General features: G+C 41.5%; 1 protein-coding gene across 3 annotated transcripts; it reads right to left on the bottom strand.

Annotated features, from left to right (window-relative positions):
• Window positions 1–1336: 1336 nt before the first annotated feature.
• Window positions 1337–16944, bottom strand: LOC118366149 (ATP-dependent DNA helicase Q1-like). Of its 3 annotated transcripts, none has more exons than XM_035748590.2 (15): window positions 16801–16944; window positions 14220–14292; window positions 13416–13619; window positions 8954–9133; window positions 7973–8079; window positions 7663–7861; window positions 7229–7395; window positions 6994–7075; window positions 6614–6880; window positions 6221–6359; window positions 6045–6136; window positions 5686–5902; window positions 5267–5396; window positions 4140–4262; window positions 2377–2526 (listed from the first exon to the last, which is right to left on the bottom strand). In XM_035748590.2, the coding sequence occupies exons 2-14, from the start codon at window positions 14239–14241 to the stop codon at window positions 4167–4169; spliced, it is 1902 nt and encodes a 633-aa protein (XP_035604483.1). In that variant the 5' UTR covers window positions 14242–14292; window positions 16801–16944; the 3' UTR covers window positions 2377–2526; window positions 4140–4166. The 3 variants fall into 3 exon arrangements, with proteins under 3 accessions (XP_035604482.1, XP_035604483.1, XP_052347754.1); XM_052491794.1 differs by having other exon boundaries at window positions 5246–5396; XM_035748589.2 differs by lacking the exon at window positions 4140–4262 and having other exon boundaries at window positions 1337–2526.
• Between the last annotated feature and the right edge of the window lie 48 nt (window positions 16945–16992).

The following is a 16992-nucleotide window of genomic DNA, read 5'->3' on the forward strand; positions in this document are numbered from 1 at the left end:
TAAGGTTGGAAAACAAAAGCTGCATTGGCATTCCAACTGGCAACATTGTGTGTCGCAAACCGTGTTTAACGCCCTCAAACCTACTTCCCTAAAGAAGGCTTTTCTTTATTTAACTCTCACCTGTACACTCCACCCTTTGACCTGTCCATCGAGCTTTCATCCAACCAATCAATTAGTTCCCGAGTACCTCTGGAAACAGTCTGGAATATCTGATCACAATCAGTTATTTTAATCGTCTTAACCTGTCTAAAAATGTGGACAAGATCAGGACACGTGTTAGCACCAGGGATAAACGGGGCTCTTGACTGAATCCTGCAGGGCTAAGAACAGATTTGCGTATCAATATCAAACCTCGAGTTAACATTGTTTTCAAGAAAAGGGTTATTAATGAGTAATCTGCAATACACTGTAAAAAAAACAACCTTCTGGGGTGAATTGAACCAACATACTTAATAAAATCAATGCAAGTCATTTTACCAAACCAAAGTTAATAAATAAATAAATCCAACTATGTTGCATAAAATCTAAGTATATTGAGGATAACCAAAGAGAGAATTTATTTAAATTAATGGCTGTTTTTACAGAATTGTGGGTAATTCATTTGTAGACTGTTTCTTTTACACAAAGTTGTGTACATGTTTGAAGAAAAGTCTATTTCTATATTATTATTAAGCAGCTTGTTGTGCAATAAGGTGTAATGGATCATGATGAATGGATATCAAAACCGTCCGACAAATTGACATTCAATTGTGAGACCACTCATTTACACCATCAGCACCCTAAACAAGAGGCAAATGCAGCACATTGTAATGCTTTCAGTTCTACCTCCAGTTACTGCAGATGGATTGAGCACTTAACAATGCCTGCCAAAGCTGGTAAATGGCTAATTTAATGTATTTAAGACACCATCACTTAAAGTAACTAATCAGAAATGAAGTAAATCTCATTTATATTACAACTATTATTATTTCCCTGGACTTTAATTGTGTACATTTGAATAACTTGTTTTTCTTCAAAAACAAAAGATAATTACATCTACTCAATAATATTGTTTTAATTGTTGCCTTAATTTAAGCAGATGCAACACATTTTTTACAGCATTTGTAGATTCAATATTATCGTTTTAATGTCATTATTTTCCTGATCAGTGCTCTTACTGTGTTTTGGGGGAGTGTGTGTAACTGAAAAGGAATTATTTGAAAATATACCAGAAGAGGGTGAAAATATACCAGAAGAGGGTGAAAATATACCAGAAGAGGGTGAAAATATACCAGAAGAGGGTGCAAAAACTAACTTTACAACCAAAAGATTAAAATTGAAATGGTCACATGAAACATTTTACATTTTAAAATCAGATTTTTATTAATGATGGCTAAAGATATACTGTGTTCCTCAAATGTGAATGGACCTTCTTATTCCAAAGCTGCAGTGCAGTATTATAAACCGTATTAGAGTGAATCAAATTCACTAGCGTGCACATTGTGGCTGTTAGATTAGGGAATGTTAGAATATAAAAAAAGTGACATTGTGAAAACATTCTTCAGTTCAACAAACCTTTCAGTTCATGGGAGTTAGTTTATCCAAAGTAAAATATTGAAATGTCAAAAAACAGCTCTTCATTTTAGGCTAACAGTGGTATTAATCCAACTGTAAAATATTACAAACTAACTTGGATGGGGATATTCTCTGTCAAAGCCAATCCAGAAAAATAGAACATTAAGTGGCACAGAAAAAAAGTAGATTTGTCTGCCCCAGGGCTCTAGGTCTGGCAACGTGAGACGTGAAAGAGAGATACAGTATTGTCCACATCTGAATGTTAACTGTCCCATGTAAGGTCAAGGTTCATCTTTGGATGAGTTTCCTTCTGGAGCTGACTCTGGTCCACAGGTTGCGTGCCGTCCGGGCGATGGTTGAGCCACGGGGGAGGCGCAGGCTCTTTAGTGGCTCTCTGATACAGGCCAGCACCCCTGGGTCTGAGCACCCCTGATTCTGCAAGTACTCATGGGAAATGTAGTTTATCCGCCTCAGCTGTTTGCTGTAGTAGTTCCTCAGGTCACAGAGCTCCTCCACTGCAGCCTCAGAGATGATGGAGACCTGGGAGGGAGAGTTGACCAATGCTGGCCTCCGGTGATCAGAGTCTGTAACTGCACCTTCTGAAGGAGCTGGGACCGCAGCAGTACAGGGTTTCCTTCGCTTCTTTTGAGGGGTTGTTGATTTAGGTTTTGAATTTAGTTTTAATGGTGGTAGTGGGGATTCGCTGTCATTAACATTCTCTATAATATTGATCTCTACGTCTACTTCAATTGCAGTGGGCTGGGCAGCAGCAGGGTCATTCTGGTCGTACCCTGTCTGACTTTCTGTCTGTTCATGGTCCTTGTCTTGTTTCCTGGCCAGATTCTGCTGCTCTTTATCCATCTTGATCAGTTTGTTGTGTCTGGGAGGGGGAGTGCTGCTGTCGGGGTCAACGGGAGGAGGAGACTGGGAGGTCACCACCACCTCTTTAACTCCAGCAGCTAATTGGTCCTCCTATGGGAGACAACAGGAAGTGTCAATGACCCCTGACTTTACTGAAGAACCAATCCTAAATCGAAGATGGTTGGATTGGGCATGTTGTTATGTAGAACCATGTTAGTGAACCCCAATGTTAGTGTGGCATAGCGTGAGTTCGAGAAAGCATGCTCCATAATGAATCTACAGCCATGTGTGTAGACATTGACAGGACATACACACAGGACTGAGTGAGGACACAAACCATGAAAGCTGTAGCAATGGTTATGAGTGTTTACATAAATACAGTACCAGTCAAAAGTTTGGACACACCAACTCATTCAAGGTTTTTATTTCATTTTTACCATTGTCTACATTGTAGAATAATAGTGCAGTCAAACTATGAAATACCACATATGGAGTCATGTAGTAACCAAAAAAAGTGTTAAATCAAAATAAATTGTATATTTGAGATTCTTCAAAGTAGCAACCCTTTGCCTTGACAGCTTTGCACACTCTTGGCATTCTCTCAACCAGCTTCATGAGGAATGCTTTTTCAAGGGTCTTAGACTGTGTTTTGTGTCATTGTCCTGTTGAAAAACAAGCGCAAACCAGATGGGATAGTGTATCGCTGCAGAATGCTGTGGTAGCCATGCTGGTTAAGTGTGCCTTGAATTCTAAATAAATCACTGACAGTGTCACCAGCAAAGCACCATCACACCTCCTCCTCCATGCTTCACGTGGGAAGCACACATGCGGAGATCATCCGTTCACCTACTCTGTGTCTCACAAAGACGCGGCGGTTGGAACCAAAAATCTAAAATGTGGACTCATCAGACCAAAAAGACAGATTTCCACCGGTCCAATGTCCATTGCTCATTTTTCTTGGCCCAAGCAAGTCTCTTCTTATTGGTGTCCTTTTAGTAGTGGTTTCTTTGCAGAAAATTCAACGCAGTCTCCTCTGAAAAGGTGATATTGAGATGTGTCTGTTACTTGAACTCTGAATAATGTATTTGTGGTTCAATCTGAGGTACAGTTAACTCTAATGAACTTATCCTCTGCAGCAGAGGTAACTCTGGGTCTTCCTTTCCTGTGGCTGTCTTCATGAGAGCCAGTTTCATCATAGCGCTTCATGGTTTTTGCAACTGCACTTGAAGAAACTTTAAAAGTTCTTGACATTTTCCAGATTGACTGACCGTCATTAAGGAAAGAAATTCCACAGGCACACTGTTAATTGAAATGCATTCCAGATGACTACCACATGAAGCTGGTTGAGAGAATGCCAAGAGTGTACAAAGTTGTCATCAAGGCAAAGGGTGGCTACTTTAAAGAATCTCAAATATATTTTTTTAAACTCTTTTTTGGTTACTACATGATTCCATATGTATTATTTCATCGTTTTGATGTCTTCACTATTATTCTCCAATGTATAAAAAGTAAAACCCTTGAATGAGTTGGTAGGTCCAAACTTTTGAATTGTACTGTATGACATCATGCATATTCTATTGTTTTATGAATAATTATGCTTTCTGGATATCATTCAGGGCCCAACGTTACAGATTTGTCTTTAACCTGATTGACATACACATGGTTGCCCAGACAGTGTCATGCCATAGATGCAGTGGGTTGAATAGAGAATCAGGGAACTGTACTTTTTCTTTGGTCTCTTCAGGGGGGCACTAGAGGTCTCTCTTGACTTTCTTGGTGACAGGGGAGTTTGCGGCATTGTCACCAGATCTCTTTCCTTCTTTGGTCTTTACCTGGGACACTTTTACCTGTAGGTTATCAACAACAGCTTTAACCTGTCTGTCTCTCACATATCACACACACACACACACACACACACACACACCTAAGCTAGGTGTGGGTAATAACGTAAGAGAAGGGGTTTTAGAATTGAGATGGGAGAACCAGAAACATGAATCATTCCCATATCAAGGTGTTAGGACTGATTGTGATCGGCCATTACCAACACCTTGGTCACCTTTAGCAAATATCAACATGGATTAGATAAGTAGGCCTAGGTCTCAGCAACACCCAAACCCACAGGTGTTGTACTACACTTGGAGCCCTGATATCGGCGCCTGTCTGGTACTACGCAACACTACATTGTTTAGAAAACCTACAGCATTAGAACTACAGTGATTTACATATAGAGTGATTAGGAATAAGAATGATGGTAAGAATGATTCTACCCAATCTTTAAAAGAATAATTAACATTGATAAAAGGGAAAACACTCTGATTTTGTTGATTGTATTATTCAATCAATCAAAATGCTGAAAATAAATCGATATCCTTCATCCGCTGGCCTGAAAGGAAAAGAAACTGACAACATAGTTCACTTACCTGCAGATAAGTAGACAAGTAAACAATAGGAGGTACACAGAGCAGATACAGAGAAGACGGATTGAAAGGGCAGAGAGAAGACGGGGCAAAGACATGAGGATTGGGACGGCGAGAAAGTTGAGTAAAGTACAGGGAAATAATTACACATTACACTGAAATATTTCAGTCAGAAGTGCAGAAGGAGATATAGAAAAAAATGTGATAAGCAGAAAAGATGAGACATGATGTACGTATTTTCAGACAAAAGTGGCTTCCTATCCTTAGTCTGCACGGACTAGTAAAAAAAATGACAACCAAAAAAAGCTATTACCGGGTAGTCATTTATCATATTGATTCCGTGCAGATGGGAGGAGGCCACTTTAGTCTCTTGAGATGCACCCAAAGGCTTCCTGCCTGAATGATTCCTGTACCGTTTGCTGTGTAGTACTGACCGTGTTGGCATCCAGGCCTGTCCTCCTCATCTTCATGGTGATGGAGTGACTCTGGTTCTTCAGCAGTGGTGCCTTACCACCCAGCTTCAGGTAGAAGTAGGTGGTGTATGGAGTGAAACTGAAGTCTTCACTGTGGAGAAGAGATCAACATTCTAAAAGCAACCAGCTGTGCAGTAGTACAAGTCCATTGTGACCTCACAATTCTCTCCAGACAACCCTATTTGTCCTTAGTCAGTACCTGATGTAAGACAAGGATCTGTTCTTTAGAGAGGTACAGCCTGAAGTGAAAACAATTTTTGTTGCAAAAGTTTTTCCTATGGTGTGCTGAACATGCCCTAGGTCGTAGGCCTACCTGAGGCAGCCCTGCAGCAGTAAGCATATTGAACTGGTAAAGGGTTTAAAGTTAAGTCAGTCAGTACCTGAGGTAGCCCTGCAGCAGTAGGCTTGTGATGATGGCCTCCACCTCCAGGCGAGACAGGGTGGTGGTCTGGATCATCTTCCTGCGTTTGGCCGGACCCTTCCCCATCCACGCCTCGGTCACCTTCAGGGGGGTCAGTTTCTCATCCAGAGAGCCCGCCAGCTCCACAATCTGGACCACATCTTTAGCATGCTGCGTGATGTCCACCGTGATGTAGTCTGGATAAAAACACAGGCATCTTAGGTATGAAGACTCAACATATGTAACTCATACGCCCAATTCCAAATCTACTCCTACGCCCCTAGCACGCCATGTACGTTGGATTTAAAAAGTGGTATGTTCACTATATTGTATACATACCATTGCCATGGCGACAGACGTCACACATCTCGTTGCATCCTTCATCGTCCCAAACCTCATCAAAGTGAACAGCGATCACTGAGCGCCGACACCTTGAAACAATAGAGATCCTCAACACAGATATCTACACAACTGAAATAGTCAATGAGAGCGTTGTTATTGGTCCAGCTCAGTACCTGTCCACATTCTGACAGTAGTCGACCATGGTCAGCAGCTTCTGTTGTCCTACGTTCTCCATGACAACCATGGTGCTGATCCTGAAGATGTCGTTGAAGCCAAAGTACACAATGCAGTCAGCCGGCTTATCGTCTCTGCCTGGAGGAACGGAGAGATGACCATGGTAAAGATAAGGGGAAATAAGTTAAGAGTTTTGAGAGGAAAAGAGTTTAAAAACTAACTGGCTACTCCCATGGCTGCGGTCGAAGAAGAAGCGCAGTTGGAAAATCAGAGGGGGATTTTTTTTTCCTCTTCCAAATGTAGAATAGTATTCGTCATTTTCTGAGGTCAAGGGATCAGGTGTTGTTTTCTAAATTATCACATTTTTGAGTGGGGAGAAAAGAGTTGTCTACCTGCTCGTCCGCTCTCCTGATAGTAGTTCTCTATGGACTTGCTGATGGTGTGATGGATGACAAATCTGACGTCAGCCTTGTCGATCCCCATCCCGAACGCCACAGTAGCTACCACCACCTGGATCTTGTCGGTGGCCCATTTGCGATGAACCTGTGACTTGTCCTCTGGATTCATGTTAGCGTGGTATGGAGATGCATTGACGCCTTTCTTCTGTAGGTCTGCTGACACCGTCTCCGCGTCCTTCTGGGAAAACACGTACACTATCCCTGCCAAAGGCAAAAGCATAATACCTCAAGTCCGGATAACAAGCTGCTGATGGTTTCGAAAATGGGACAAACTGAATTTTGACCTCTCCTTTTTGTTTTTCCTTTCAAAGTACCTGACTGGTCCTTATATCTCTCCTTGATCAGTGCGGAGATGTCACTGACTGAATCATCACTGTTCGAGTCTTTAAGGCGAACCTGAGACACAAAAACAAGTACAGATCCTCAAATACTTCTGTGCAGAGATACAGCGGGTGTGCATTTGTGTGTATTTTTAAAGGTCAAAAGGACATCAACAGGTGTTTGCCAAACAGGTGGGGGCCAGGTGTGTATAGTTGCCATGACGCCCACCTCGTAGTAGAGGTTGGTGCGGTTGAAGGAGGCGGTGAGTGTGATTGGCTCAGGGACACACAGGATCTTCTGACAGTCCTTTAGAACACTGCCGGTTGCCGTGGCCGTCAGCCCTAGCAACGGAACCTTTGGGAATTGCCTCTTCAGGATCCCCAGGAGCTTGTAGTCTGGCGGAAGAGGAAGGGGTAGTTGGCTATCAGGCCAACACAAAACTCACAGAATACACCTGAGAATGAAGCAATCTATTGGGAATGCATTCTAAGTGGTATGCATAGAGATACATTGACGTGTTCTGTGTAATTACATGGTGATATCCTTGTTTGGGTATTGTAACGTAAAGTGATGTTTGAGTAGCCCTTTACTTTCCAAAACAAAGCAAGGAGACTAATAAAAAAAGTAAGTAGTCCATATACAGTACAGTTGCAGTCTCTCACCAGGTCTGAAGTCGTGTCCCCACTGGCTGCAGCAGTGCACCTCGTCCACAGCAATACGGCTAAGCCTTCCTGCGTTGTAGGCCTTCTCCAGCCTCGACATCAGCAGCTTGCTCTTCGCTATCTTCTCCGGAGTCACATACAGCAGCTTGAAAGGCGCTTTGGAGTCCGTCATCTCCGCCAGGACCATTTTAGCGTGTTCCTGAGGTGCGTAGCAGAAGTCAAAAATCAAACGCAAATCCTACAGCTATAATCATAATCAATACCAGCAAAGAATCAATCATACGTAGAAAGTGTTTGTGTTGGTCATTACCTTACTGCTGGACGCGTTGAGAGAGACGGCTTCAACGTCGATGGACTTCAAGTACATGAGCTGATCCTCCATCAGAGAGACGAGAGGAGTTACTACCAGAGTGAAACCTGGCAGCACACAAACACACGTTAAACAACAACCACACTGCAGCGAGGAATGGCTGCAACCATCTGCGGTCGGGGCGCTAAAGTGACACTAATTTAGTCGCATATGTGACCAAATATTCTGCTGTGCGACCAGTTTTATTTTTGTAGCACAAGTGCGCCCTTTTAAACTTTGTTCAGTCATATTACCGAATTGGCTAGCTAGCTAACATCCTGGTAACTTTACCAGTATATCCAAATATTTGGGGGCACAGAAAGAAAAAGGGACAGCTTTTTCAGGAGAGCAATGAATGTACTGTATGACAGAGCTCCTGCATGTCATCACAAACCTGACGTTCTTAAAGATAGTATAGAATTTTAAACGTAATGCATCTCAATAGGAAAATAGTGCTTTTACACAATGTAGAAACCTAATATTCTACAAATTACTTATTCAATGACAGGTATTAATTCGTATTAACATTTTAGCCTTTATAATAAACTCATGTCTTCACAGTGTTACATATTCGTTTCTAAGGCATAACATGTGGTTCAAAAGTAAGTCAAGTTCATATAGGTCCAATATAGGCTGTATCACAATTCATTTGAAAAAAAATCTTATTATCTGGTGCTCCTAAATTTCATGTGGTGCTCCTAACTTTAAAAAAAAATGGGAGCACCAGAGCTACCAATGAAACATGTTAATTTAGAGCCCTGTCTGCAGTACGTGTTTGCACAGCACACACAATTATTCAATGAACTGTAACATTAGTGTTTTCAATATATGCACCAGGTGTGTGTGTGTGTGTGTGTGTGTGTGTGTGTGTGTGTGTGTGTGTGTGTGTAATACATGTATGTATGCATGCATTTTATGGGTGTGTGTGCGTTCTCCCCTCACCCTCAGAGCAGACTGCAGGTAGCTGATAGCAGAGGCTTTTCCCTCGTCCAGTGGGCATCACTAGAAAGAGGTCTTTACCAGACATACTAAGGTTGATGGCCGTCAGCTGGAGAGGACGGAACTTAGAGAGCTGGAAGACATCCTTCAGATTCTGCTCCAGCTCTGTTGACCACGAGAAATCTAGGTTTGGAAAGAAAACATTTAAGCGTGTCAAAATACAGTACAGCAATATATTCAGCCTTCAAGATTGTAGCCCACCTAATAAAATAGCACAGTCTACATATTTATTTTTGCTTTAAATTGAACTGTGCAATTCAGCTCCTGGAAATATATATCTGATATGTTTACATCCAAAAAGATAGGCAGAGTTAAAATACATGTGTATTCGATTATTAGTTATTTAAAATATGTATTTGAGTATTTTCAAATAATGTGGCCCAAATCAACTACTTATATTGGATGTATTTTCACTTCCTATAATTAGCCTACTATTTGAAAGTATTTTCAAATACTTTTTTCAAAATACCTGTTTTAAATGTATGGGAGTGTATTTGAGTCAGTGTATGAGCATTGGCAAATACATACCAATATTCAACTACTTGACGTTTCAAATAAAGAAAATCTGAGTACTTCCTTAGAAATGTATGTGAAAGTAATTGAGATATTTGAAATAGTATTTGAACCCAGGTCTGGAACATATTACACACACAGCAGTGTGGTTGTGCTTCTCAATTCATTTAACAAACATTGTAGAATGATAGTGAATACATAAAAATGATGAAATAACACATATGGAGTCATGTACAGCCGTGGCCAAAAGTTTTGACAATGACACAAATGTTAATTTTCAAAGTTATATGATGGTGATTTGCATATTCTCCAGAATGTTATGAAGAGTGATCAGATTAATTGCAAAGTCCCTCTTTGCCATGCAAATGAACTGAATCCCCCAAAAAACATTTCCACTGCATTTCAGCCCTGCCACAAAAGGACCAGCTGACATCATGTCAGTGATTCTCTCGTTAACACAGGTGTGAGTGTTCACGAGGACAAGGCTGGAGATCACTCTGTCATGCTGATTGAGTTCGAATAACAGACTGGAAGCTTCAAAAGGAGGGTGGTGCTTGGAATCATTGTTCTTCCTCTGTCAGCCATGATTAAAAGGAAACACGTGCAGTCATCATTGCTTTACACAAAAAGGGCTTCACAGGCAAGGATATTGCTGCCAGTAAGATTGCACCTAAATCAACCATTTATCGGATCATCAAGAACTTCAAGGAGAGCGGTTCAATTCTTGTAAAGGCTTCAGGGCGCCCAAAAAAGTCCAGCAAGCGCCAGGACGTCTCCTAAAGTTGATTCAGCTGCATGATCGGGGCACCACCAGTACAGAGCTTGCTCAGGAATGGCAGCAGGCAGGTGTGAGTGCATCTGCACGCACAGTGAGGCGAAGACTTTTGGAGGATGGCCTGGTGTCAAGAAGGGCAGCAAAGAAGCCACTTCTCTCCAGGGAAAACATCAGGGACAGACTGATATTCTGCAAAAAGTACAGGGATTGGACTGCTGAGGACTGGGGTAAAGTAATTTTCTCTGATGAATCCCCTTTCCGATTGTTTGGGGCATCCGGAAAAAAGCTTGTCCGGAGAAGACAAGGTGAGCGCTACCATCAGTCCTGTGTCATGCCAACAGTAAAGCATCCTGAGACCATTCATGTGTGGGGTTGCTTCTCAGCCAAGGGAGTGGGCTCACTCACAATTTTGCCTGAGAACACAGCCATGAATAAAGAATGGTACCAACACATCCTCCGAGAGCAACTTGGTCAAGTAGCCCTTACACAGCCTGGAGGTGTGTTTTGGGTCATTTTCCTGTTGAAAAACAAATGACAGTCCCACTAAGCGCAAACCACCTCCTCCTCCAGGCTTCACAGTGGGAACAACACATGCAGAGATCATCCGTTCACCTACTCTGTCTCACAAAGATACGGCGGTGGAAACCAAAAACCTAGAATTTGGACTCATCAGACCAAAGGACAGATTTCCACCGGTCTAATGTCCGTTGCTCGTGTTTCTTGGTCCAAGCAAGTCTCTTCTTATTAATTGTGTCCTTTAGTAGTAGTTTCTTTGCAGCAATTTGACCATGAAGGCCTGATTCACGCAGTCTCCTCTGAACAGAGATGTGTCTGTTACTTGAACTCTGTGAAGCATTTATTTGGGCTGCAATCTGAGGTACAGTTAACTCTAATGAACGTATCCTCTGCAGCAGAGGTAACTCTGGGTCTTCTTTTCCTGTGGCAGTCCTCAGACAGTTTTATCATGGCGCTTGATGTTCTTTGCGACTGCACTTGAAGAAACTTTCAAAGTTCTTGAAATGTTCCTTATTGACTGGCCTTCATATCTTAAAGTAATGATGGACTGTTGTTTCTCTTTGCTTATTTGAGCTGTTCTTGCCATAATATGGACTTGGTCTTTTACCCAATAGTGAAAAACTGAGTGTAAGTGTATTTGGCTACGGTGTATGTAAACTTCCCACTTCAACTGTACAAGTACTCAACATGGTTCATTACGAGCTTAATGTTAACATGCAATAATGGCAAGGCTATAACCTATTAGTGACATGCGACTCCTGTCATGCAGAAAACACAGTTCTAAAGTGTGCACCTAATGCGAGCAGTGACAGAGAGAAATCTCCTTTAGAAAGCGTCAAATAGCAACTACTATGATGGGTTGCTAATATGTCTAGGATTGTGCCTTTGGCTTCTGGACAACGAAATAAAGTTTATATGAAAACCAATAGAACAGGAGAGAAATCCTGGTTAATGGCATAAGGAAGTCATTATAAAATAATTGCCTCCACGTTTCTATGGATGGATGTTTTTTGCAAGGCTACTTTCAAGTAAGGTAAGACGCGCCTCATTATTTCAAGTAATTTAAAATGTTCAGGTTTCAAACAATTATACTGCCTCAAGCAAACATTACAAAGTGGTGGGTGACGCGCTGATAGTCAAGGGTTGGCAGGCTATATATAGCCTATGCATCCAAATGGTGAATGGGAGGTGAAATAGAGAAATAAAAATAGCTCCTTTTTTAATTGTGGCCACCAAAATGAACACGCATTTTGTTGCGCAATGACTGGGCTTACAAAAGCAGGTTTCACTCCAGTAGCCTACAGGCTCTTTGAGGAGCTTTTTCAGTTCTGCACACTAATTTCCTATAGGATTGAGGTCAGAGCTTTGTGATGGCCACTCCATTACCTTGACTTTGTTGTCCTTAAGCCATTTTGCCACAACTTTGGAAGTATGCTTGAGGTCATTGTCCATTTGGAAGACCCATTTGCGACCAAGCTTTAACTTCCTGGCTGATGTCTTGAGATGCTTTAATATATCCACATAATTTTCATTCCTCATGACGCCATCTATTTTGTGAAGAGCACCAGTCCCTCCTGCAGCAAAGCACCCCCACAACATGATGCTTCCACCCCCGTGCTTCACGGTTGGGATGGTGTTCGTCGGCTTGCAAGCCTCCCCATTTTTCCTCCAAACATAACGATGGTCATTATGGCCAAACACTTCTATTTTTGTTTCATCAGACCAGAGGACATTTCTCCAAAAAGTATGATCTTTGTCCACATGTGCAGTTGCAAACCGTAGTCTGGCTTTTTTATGGCGGTTTTGGAGCAGCGGCTTCTTCCTTGCTGAGCGGACTTTCAGGTTATGTGGATATAGAACTCGTTTTACTGTGGATATAGATACTTTTGTGCCTGTTTCCTCCAGCATCTTCACAAGGTTATTTGCTGTTGTTCTGGGATTGATTTGCACTTTTCACACCAAAGTATGTGAATCTCTAAGAGACAGAAGGCATCTCCTTCCTGAGCGGTATGACGGCGGCGTGGTCCCATGGTGTTTATACTTGCGTACTATTGTTTGTACAGATGAACGTGGTACCTTCAGGAGTTTGGAAATTGCTCCCAAGGATGAACCAGACTTGTGGAGGTCTACAATTATTTTTCTGAGGTCTTGGCTAATTTGTGTCTTGGCTAATCTGAATGGCTAATCTGAATGGCTAATATGTGTGCCATTCAGAGGTTGAATGGGCTAGACAAATGATTTAAGTGCCTTTGACCGGAGTATGATAGTAGATGCCAGGCGCATCGGTTTGAGTGTGTCAAGAACTGCAACACTGCTGGGTTTATCACACTCAACAGTTTCCTGTGTGTATCAAGAATGGTCCACCACCCAAAGCACATCATGAAAGCTTGACAACTGTGGGAAGCATTAGAGTCAACATGGGCCAGCATCCCTGTTGAACGCTTTCGACCCCTTGCAGAGTCCATGCCCTGACGATTTGAGGCTGTTCTGAGGGCAAAAGGAAGTGCAACTCAATATTAGAAAGGTGTTCTTAATTTTTTGTACACTCAGTGTAAATTGTACATATGTGCCACATCCTATACATTGTAGCCTCTACCGTACCATCATTCTCATAGCGCAGCAGCTCCTGCTTGGTCATTGCAGGTCCAGATCCAGAGGGCTGGGTGGAGTCACATGGCTCTTCCAGCCTGCGGAGCAGCTTTTTCCTCTTGGAGGTCAGGCTAGCCTGCTTCTCCAGCAGCTCAGCTATCTGCAACTTCACCACCTCCAGCTCAGCCTCCACAGAGTCCAGCCCTGCCTGCACGTCTGGGGAGGAGAACATTAACAAACAATAACAAAACATTTGCTGTAATCAACGTGCTCTATGGTATCTACTACTTACGATGGGGCATTCATGTAACACACATGCCTCTCTGGTAGGGAGGAGAACATTAGGTTAATAACTATTTGATCTTTTAATGACTTTTTCCGGGAGTCAAAGATCTACGGTTTCTAGGCCCTACATAGAAATAATCTAGAATATGCATTGAACACACATGCACAAAGACAACAGTGGGACCATGAATCAGAAATTGAACACAGCAAGCTCACTCCAAAGTTCTTCTCTTTTAAATGCTGTGCTAAATCCTTGTGTTTATCTACATGTTGGCCAGGGCCTAATATAAATTATTATATCCTTTTCAAAGCACAATCTGCCCTGGTTAGCTTTCCTCTGGGACCAATCATATGTGATCCTAGAGACTGTCAGGTCTGACACTTCCAAGTCACTAACGACCTGTGTTTCACAGGTGAGGTGCTAATGATGTCAGACACACATCAGACTATCTCACAGTCACTGTTTCTCTATGGGTTTGGCACCATACTTTTAAGAAAGGGGGATAGAAATGTGAGATCACATTCACTTACCGTCGGCATTGTCACTGTCCATTTCCAAGGCAAGTCTACAACACAATCAATCACCTTGCGGACTTTTATCACTCTGTTGAATGAGGGGGGAAATGGCAGTGTTATGCAATGTAGCTAGCAAGAAATAGTGCCTTCAGAAAGAATTCCTACCCCTTGTTTTTCCCCCTGATTTTGTTGGGTTACAGGCAGCCTAAATTTTAAATAGATGAAACTGAGATTGTGTGTCACTGGCCTCCGCCCTAACAATAGGAGTCGTTGTCCCAAAGGTGGGAAGGCAGGCGACATGTTTAGATCCAAAATAAGCCCATAGAAACACATTGGCCTTATTTATGAACAGACTTAATCAAAAGTGAAGCATCTTGCTTCATCTCTTCGTCTATGATTTACACACATACCAAGCTCCTCCCCCTTCCTCTCACACCAACAAAGATGAGAGATCACATCTTCCTCTCTGACATGCGGTTTCAACTCACTATTTGCATTTGAGTTTTGGTCCTGCAGAATTGGTCATACGGACACCAAAACACATTGAGACATTATTTTACTGTAATAGAGAAGTTAAAAAGTGTGTCGTTAGAAATGTTGTCTCAACTACTCAAATTGTGCGCAGAGCAGACTACTAAAACGAGAGTGTCAATGAACATTGATTCTGGAAAATTAATGCTCAAGTTTGTCCGCGGCATTGGGGTACCACTTACCGCTAGCAGCATTTTAGCCAAAGGGCTGTTATTATACTAGCTGTCTAGTCTGTGATTTATAAATGTGCAATAAGAATAAAGCACAATTAAATAAGTACTTGGCAACTCGTTCTCATTCTGAGAAATAAGGTAGGCCACTTGATTTCAACATCTGAACAAAGTGGACATGCTTTTCAAACAGTTGGAGACAGACAGAAGGGTGTGTTCATAACAATTCAACTGTTCAACTTTGTTAGCTAGCAACTAGATCAAAGTTGTCTAAAGATTAGCTGGCTAATCACTAGCACGTGGGCTTGAGAGATTGTTGATGAGACCTGTGCTAATTGTCTAGTGCCTAATGCCTACTACAAGAAGTTATTCATTATCAGTGAATGTGCATGATACTAGTTAAATTTGTAACAAAAAAGGGCATTTTCATAGACAAACTTGAAAGCCAGATCAGTGATTATAAAAACATTTTAAAACGCAGGTTATTAAAATATTTTTATAAAATAATAAAATTATTAGTGGGTTTTATGGTTGTGGAAGGCTTATATTTAGTCTAGATATAATTTCCCAAGCCCTGAATTCATTAGGTTATTGCTGACTGTTTGAAATGCAGTGTAGTTGACCTTTAATAGTACAACAATGCTTATTTAGAGAAAACATTTTCTATTTTTTACGAGAATCGCCCAGAAGTTTAAGAAAAAAAATTGAGATATAAAATAAACAACACTGAAAATAAATATCTTCCAAAACATACATCTTGTTTGCAATAAGGCACAAAATTAAGGCACAAAAATGCCTTATGCATAAAATGTGGCAAAGAAATTAACTTTATGTCCGGAATACAAAAGTGTTATGTTAGGGGCAAATCCAACACAACACACCACTGAGTAGCACTCACCATATTTTCAAGCACGGTGGTGGCTGAATGTTATGGGTATGTCCTAGCTTGCCATTATGAAAATCAAATTCAACAATGCCAATAATGTTTTAAATTCGACTATTGCTTTCAAAAGCAGCTCAAACATTGAACATGTTAGAATGAACTATTGGCAATGAATTCTACAGTGAAATTATACTGTCCATTATTTAGGGAAATAATGCACGCTCTTGAATGCCCTTCAAGCCAATCAGAAACAAGTACTCAATGATGCCATGGTATAATGTGCATTATAAACTGGGTGGTTCGAGCCCTGAATACTGATTGGCTGAAAACTGTGGTATATCAGAACATATACCATGTCTATGACAAAACATTTATCTGTACTGCTCTAATTACATTGGTAACCAGTTTATAATAGCAATAAGGCACCTCGGGGATTTGTGATATATGGCCAATATACCACGGCTAAGGGCTGTGTCCTTAGAACAGCCCTTAGGTGGTATATTGGCCACATACCACACTCCCTCGGGCTTTATTTATAAATTATCCAAGGATATATTATAAACTGTATGCATAAAATACACTTTGAATCTATCCATACACGAACAAGTTGTTTCCTTGAGCTTTTGGCAAGCAGGGCGGAATGTAAACATTTATTGTGTAAAGTAAACGGACATGTGTGAACCGGGAAAGCCCCCACCCTTCCTCCATGTGGCTTTACCCTTTATCTTAGCTTTTTCTTCACCATATTAGATTGCTAGCCAATGATAGTTAGATAAATAGATTGCCAATGATCGACCACCCTAGCAGTACGTTAACCAGCCTCCATCGGGAATCAGCCACCTGCTCCACCAAACAGCCTAATGTTAATGTTAGCCAACCTGTAGCTGACCAGCTAGAAAATTATACTTCAACTTTTTGACAGCTACATATTTGGCTAGTCATTAATGATACTAACATGTGGAACGAAATTATGGAAAATTAGAGGATGTTGAAAGAACAAAGCAAAACTCACCATCAAAAATGTACTCCCCTCACTTCTCGAGTTTGCACTGTTTACTTGCGCTCCCTTTTTCTTGACGGTTGCTAGACAGCTCGCGCGGGTGATTTTTTTTTTCTTCTTGTGCAGACCAATCAGATTGCGGTTGTTTCACTTTCTCCGTGATATTGGGTACATTCAACAAACCAACTGCAATCAATGCTGAAT

Source organism: Oncorhynchus keta, chromosome 33, assembly GCF_023373465.1.
Source record: "Oncorhynchus keta strain PuntledgeMale-10-30-2019 chromosome 33, Oket_V2, whole genome shotgun sequence".
NCBI lineage: Eukaryota > Metazoa > Chordata > Actinopteri > Salmoniformes > Salmonidae > Oncorhynchus > Oncorhynchus keta.